This window comes from Kryptolebias marmoratus, linkage group LG4 (assembly GCF_001649575.2).
Source record: "Kryptolebias marmoratus isolate JLee-2015 linkage group LG4, ASM164957v2, whole genome shotgun sequence".
In the NCBI taxonomy this organism is placed as follows: domain Eukaryota; kingdom Metazoa; phylum Chordata; class Actinopteri; order Cyprinodontiformes; family Rivulidae; genus Kryptolebias; species Kryptolebias marmoratus.
Window position 1 is genome coordinate 16,724,338 of NC_051433.1, and position 6,000 is coordinate 16,730,337.

The 6,000-nt window shown below is 44.0% G+C and overlaps 1 protein-coding gene across 4 annotated transcripts in view; it reads right to left on the reverse strand.

Annotated features, from left to right (window-relative positions):
• srgap2 (SLIT-ROBO Rho GTPase activating protein 2) overlaps positions 1–6,000 on the reverse strand; it is a 56,508-nt gene that overhangs the window by 9,755 nt on the left and 40,753 nt on the right. For all 4 annotated transcript variants that reach the window (XM_017415954.3, XM_017415955.3, XM_037975072.1 and 1 more), the window contains 10 exons: positions 4,850–5,065; positions 4,388–4,516; positions 2,796–3,017; positions 2,610–2,711; positions 2,320–2,517; positions 2,109–2,193; positions 1,458–1,485; positions 1,165–1,195; positions 413–473; positions 93–170 (listed from right to left, as the gene is read on the reverse strand). In XM_017415954.3, the coding sequence (XP_017271443.1) occupies positions 93–170; positions 413–473; positions 1,165–1,195; positions 1,458–1,485; positions 2,109–2,193; positions 2,320–2,517; positions 2,610–2,711; positions 2,796–3,017; positions 4,388–4,516; positions 4,850–5,065 (1,150 nt within the window). The remainder of the gene's footprint in view (positions 1–92; positions 171–412; positions 474–1,164; positions 1,196–1,457; positions 1,486–2,108; positions 2,194–2,319; positions 2,518–2,609; positions 2,712–2,795; positions 3,018–4,387; positions 4,517–4,849; positions 5,066–6,000) is intronic.

Here is a 6,000-nt window from a genome sequence, read left to right on the forward strand (position 1 = left end):
GTACGATAATAACTGTTCGTAACCCCGCTCAAAAGATCCGAACTATCCCTTTAACAAAATCAACCCTCAGACATGTTGGAGTGCAGTTTTACCTCTCTCAAAGGCGTTCTTGATGTCATTGACCTCCACCTGAGAGCCAGACACTCTGAAGATGCCCTCATGCTGCAGACCTACACACACACACACACACACACACACACGAGATGAAATCCTAACCTTTTACACATTATCATTCAGGTTATATATATATTGGTTTTGTTGTTTAAATATAAGAACTTGTGATGAAACATTCAGTTCAAGCCAACCCACAACCAATCACACTTAACCTAAAAAAAAAAAGCACACACACACGACCAATCACTGCATCAAAGAGCTGATGCCACCCTATCACTTCGGAGGAGAATTTCCTCACCATGGTGACTGATGAAGCGGATGCAGCTCTCGACCATCAGCGGAATGGCTTCACCTGAGTCCTAAAGAAAATAAGGGGAGGAATTACTCCCGTTTATGGAAGGCATTATGGAGGAAAACATACACACACACACACAAACAGACGCAGAGCACATCTTCTTTTTTCCCCATCGCACATGTTTAAGAGGAACGGATCTGAGACATGGGTTAGACACAGTGGGCACAGCTGTTGCTAGGAAACCACACTTTTCCCTTTCTCCCTTTGTTTGTTTCGGTTTCCCAGAAATCTCTCAGGGTTTGGACTATACAATTTCTGCTGCATGATAAAATGCACCCGCAGCTCCATCAATACAGCTGTAGTTCTATTTGTTCAAGCTATTATTTGAAAATTGAAAACAAATTGATTTTTTTTTCTTTTTCCTGGGAAGTCAAAGCTTATGGCAATATAAAAAACCAAAAACAAATCAAACCACAAGGGGAGCCAAAACATAAGGCTTCCCAAAGAGGAAGTTTCCTTTTGATCAGTAACTACCGATCTAACACAAGGAAAAACACACATATATAAGCATACTGTGTTACAGTTATCCAACTTATGGTGTAATAAATTAAGTTCTGCCGACATCTAGATGTCAGAGCATCTCAGGGGCCAAGGCTACTGTGAGAAAACGTGGTTTGAGAAAAAAACGAGGCTGCAGTGGCTCTGACTGAGAAGCCAGCAGCCACTCAGAAACACACACACACACAGATAATTACCTGTTTCCGTACGGTTGAGTTTCTCCTTCCACTATGAGGAGAAAAGGGGGAAGGAAAAAAAAAAATAACGACACTCTGTCATTAAGTCTCCAGTGAAAGTCTATTTATAATCACAACTCTGGTAATGCTCTATTTGTATAAACAGACACATGTGTTAAAAATATCTGTAAACGGTTACGGGGAAAATAATGTCACACACAGACTGCCGGGGAGTCGGGTTTCAGTACGAAAAATCGTGTTTGCGAGTTTACTAGTGGGAGAGAGAGCACATTTTCATCCTTCACCACACCTACCTGGCAAGGCAACAGTCAGTTTTCTGACCTACGGGAAGGGAAAACAGGAAGGAGAAGAAAGGAGTCAGAGGGAAGAGAGAAACAGAAACAGGCGGTTATCGTCGACATGTGAGGAAACGGCTGCACATGAAACAGTACAACACAATACAGTCTGATACAGTACTAGTACTATGTGATACCATACTATATGCACAATACACCATGAAACAATACAGCATGAAGCAATGTCATAAGCAGAAACAGGAAAACAAGCTTTCCACTTAAGCAGTGCATACACACACACACTCGCGCACACAAACACACAACACAGAAGGAGTTTCCCTGCGAGGTTGTGGAAACTGTGACACATGTGACCAGAAGCAACAACCCCCCCACCCCCGCAGTTAAAAACACAACTGTACCCACATATGGTCAGTGTCACCGTGACCTTCCCTTTGACTCCCACACAGCTTGGGATTATTTGATGTATTAAAACTCATTCTGCTTCACTGCTGTGACCCTGATGTGTCCCCACTGCACAACTCATCTCTCACATTTGCTCCCCTCCTTCCCCCCGCCCTCCTCCTCATGTTTGAGGGGGTCGATTGCACTCATGCAAATAGGGGAGGGAAAAAAAAGGGACAACATGCAGGAGGTATGAAGGACACTCACTCTCTCCCATGGTCTTCTGAATTAAATCGTGCTTGGCCTCCAGCTTGGTGATCAGGCTCCTTCCTTCCAGGAACTCCTTCAGCTTCTACAAAACCCACAAAGCAACATGCTTACCATGTCTGTAGGTTTTATTCATTTGCAAAGCAAATATCTTTGTCAGTCGGAGGTTTTGCTCTACTAATGCTGGTGAAAAAACGAAGACGTCACTGACTGTGAAGTAAAACTGCTCCGTCTCCTGCTGATTGGCCCGTCGCTTGGCCAGGCTGGGTTTGCTCAGATACGACTCGCTGAACGTAGATTTCACGGACTCCATGCTGTTGCTGTGGTGGAAGCACTCGGAGACGTCATAGTCCTCCACCGTCACCATGTCCTGGATGGTGGACAGAGTGGCCTCCATGGTTTTCTTCACCTGGTGGACGGTGAGGGGAAAGGAGACGAGACGTTGAAAACAAATGCGTGAAAAAGCGCTGATAGGTCAACGGAAGCGGAGGACCGTCCGACCTCTTCGTTCTCGATCTTCAGAGTGGAGAGGCGGGACTGCAGCTGCTGACACCTCTGCAGCAGCTCCTCTTCCAGCGGCTGCTGCGCACACACGACTCCCATCTACAAAAAGCACACACACACACAACATTAACTTCTGATAAAGCCGATTTTAGAAAATCGCTAACTTTGACACAAAAACCCCACCGTATCTCCCATGTGAGACTGGAAGTCAAAGCGAGCCGGTGGACAGAAGACGTTGTTGTATGTCTCCATCAGTTTCTGCTTGTCCCCGTTGGGCTCCAGACTCTCCGCCGCCCCCTCCAGCGTTTCCAGCCCGGTGTGTTTGGAGGTCTCTACATTCTGCTCTGCGGATAAGTACGTCCTCAGGGCGCGGTGCAGACTAGCATGGTAGCCCAGGTCACAGCACTGTCACACACACACACACACACACACATTTAGTAAATATAGAGTGCAAGAATTTGTGGGAAGGTGAACAATGCACACAGATATTGACTTTTCACTTCATGTTTTGTCCTCTTGTGTTAACCTTTGTCTTTTCAGTGCGGGCAGACAAGAGATGTGGGCAAAAAAAAAAAAAAAACTGAGCTGGAGGAAAAGCAGAAAATCTGAATAAACATAACATGGAGCCATGCCACAATTCAAACACACCATATTTTTAGCACCACTACAATTTATTTATTAACTCTGAAAAGCACTGTAACACACGCGTTTTAACCGTGTACGTTAACAAGCCACTCGATGAGTCACAGCTTGCTAGTACTGGCTTTTCTTCATGGCGTTCCTTTAACAAAGCACTACAAGCATTCCTCGGACGTTTGGTTTGACGCGATGGCATCCTGCATCCTGCAGCTGCTGCAGATTTGAGCCGCTGGAGTTTTAGGATTAGCAAACACAAATCGAGCTTTGTCATGTTAAAACACATCAGCAGTGACCTTGGTCAGAACCCACAGCCTATAAACACGCGTAATTAGTATGAAAATAATAGCAAAGTGTAAAGTTCCCGTAATATTCCAGTGTATTTTTTATTTATTTATTTTTTAAAAACCACAACCTTTGCCCAGAAAAATCCCCCCATCGCAGGAAGTTTAACAACACTGTACTACCAAAAGAAACGTTTTCATTTCAGTTACCTCCTTCAATGGCTCCTGACACATTCACAGCAGGAGGTTCTCCATAAGCACTGAAATGGTCTGAAGAAGCTGACTGATTTAATCAGGGATATTTAGGTTGCTTTTAGGTGAATTTGGTCAATTACTGATGTAACATTTATGCGAACAGGTGTCTGTGAGTTCACTAGGGGAAGTTGAACCTTTACTGCTTCCCTAATTTCCCTCACAACCTAAATGGGCAGCATTATTTCTGACGGCTGCCAGACTGATCTACAGCAAAACTGTAAAAATCTTTGTTGGGATATCAAAATTTGTCATAAAAATTAAACAACTTTAGCCCACACCACCAACTGTCACTGAAAGTGTCAAAAAAAATAATTACCTGCTGTCTGAGCAGCAGGCAGCGAAATATTTCATTATCAAGCAGAAGGCTTGGTGCTACGCAGATTTCTTTCGCCACTGGCTGTTTACAAGCAATCACAACAAACTTTGTAAGTGTTGGGAAAGCAAGAGGACAAAAGGATGGAGGTTGACCATTTTGCAGGCTTCGTTAGAAATACTGAAGCTGATGTGAAGAGACGGACACGGAGGGGAGGGGGGACACCACAAATAAGGTCACAAAAATACCAGCTCTTATCACAGGGCTACGCCGTTTTATTTACTCACATTGATGATGTCGGAGAGGTCGTGGATGTAATATTTGAAGACGCAGCTGTTGGTGGCCTCCAGTGCCAGCAGGTACTCGTTCCTGGCCTTGATGGCCTTCAGCCTGTTCTCGGTGTACTTAGCTTGTCTCTGATAAAAAAAAAAGAGATAGTAGAAAAAGAGGAATGTTTTTTTTTTAAATAGCAGAGAAATCAGAAAACAAATAAAGCAGGAAGAAAGGGAGCGGGATAATAGGAGCTAAAGTGAAATAACTCAGTATTGATTACGGCTCGGAGAATTGGAGAACTGCATTGCTGTGACAAGCTCCAGCTGTACCAAACAAGGTTAGCAATAATCCAGCCGTGCACCCATAAATGATTCATGAGACACACGCACGTCCGTGTGACAACAGGTGAGGCGGCCAGAAACAGCCACGCCATGTTTGTTTGATCCATTCGCTGCGCCCTCCGCCGCCCGGCTTACCTTCTCCTTCATCTTCTCGATTTTCTTCACGCTGGAGCGCCGGACGACCTTCTCGTCGCTCTTGATGCTGGCCAGGGTGTCGGGGGAGCGCGGGGTCTGGCGATCTTCCTGTCGACTGGAGCGGCCCATCTGCTTCTCCTCCTGCTTCTCCGCCTCCTTCAGCTTGGACTCGGCATTGATGCTGTCAGTGTTGTACATGTGGTACGTCTTCATCACCTGGGAACAGGAATGGAGGTTTGCTGATAAACATGTTTTCCCAACTAGCCTTTTTAAAAAAAAATGCTTTTTGCTCCTCAATGCAAACAACACAATACTCATACCATCTGGCTCGGACACAAAAACGACTGTGCCTAGAGGGTCCTATATGACTTTACAATAAAGAGTTAAACACATAAGAGCATTCGTGTGCAAAGTCAGCTTCATTTCTGTGACCACCACCAGAGCAGTCATTATATCAGACCTTCAAACACACTCCTCTGCCTCTGAGCATGCATGTGAGCATCAGTCAAACCCAGACCTATTTCTGTCTTTTACTATAGACTGTAATTATAACATAAAACTTGCTTTTATGAGATCGGCTGACCTCAAGCTATGCAATGGCTGGCTTTAGTACAAAACCAACACAAACAAACCATCCGACGCACTCCGTTTGCCTCAGTCTTTTGGTGGTATCGGACCCACGTGGAACCAGATGCTATAATGCTCTCAACAATGTCACTTGATGAAAACAAGAGTGAGGTTTAGTGGGCAAAAAACTTTTAAAAAAAAGAAGAAAAAAGCTCACTATTTAGCTTTGTGGAAAGGGAGGATTTCCAAGTAAAGATGCAAAGCACAATTAAGAATAAAGTCGTTATTTTTTGCAGGTATTATGTCATAAACTAAACCAGCAGGTTCCTGAAGAAACTGTACTGTTAAACACCGAATGAAAAAAAAAACAAATGAATGCAAAACATGTCACTGAAGAAACTCAAATGACAGCCTGCAGAACATTATTATGCTTTTTACGAGCATACTTTAAATCTTTGTATTTTGAAAAAGAAAAGCATGTTTTGCATCACATAAGACCCACAGAGAGCAGATTTCTAACAGTAAACATAAAGGAGAGCATTGTTCCCTGCTTGACTGCTAGAATTCAACAAATATTGTGTAAA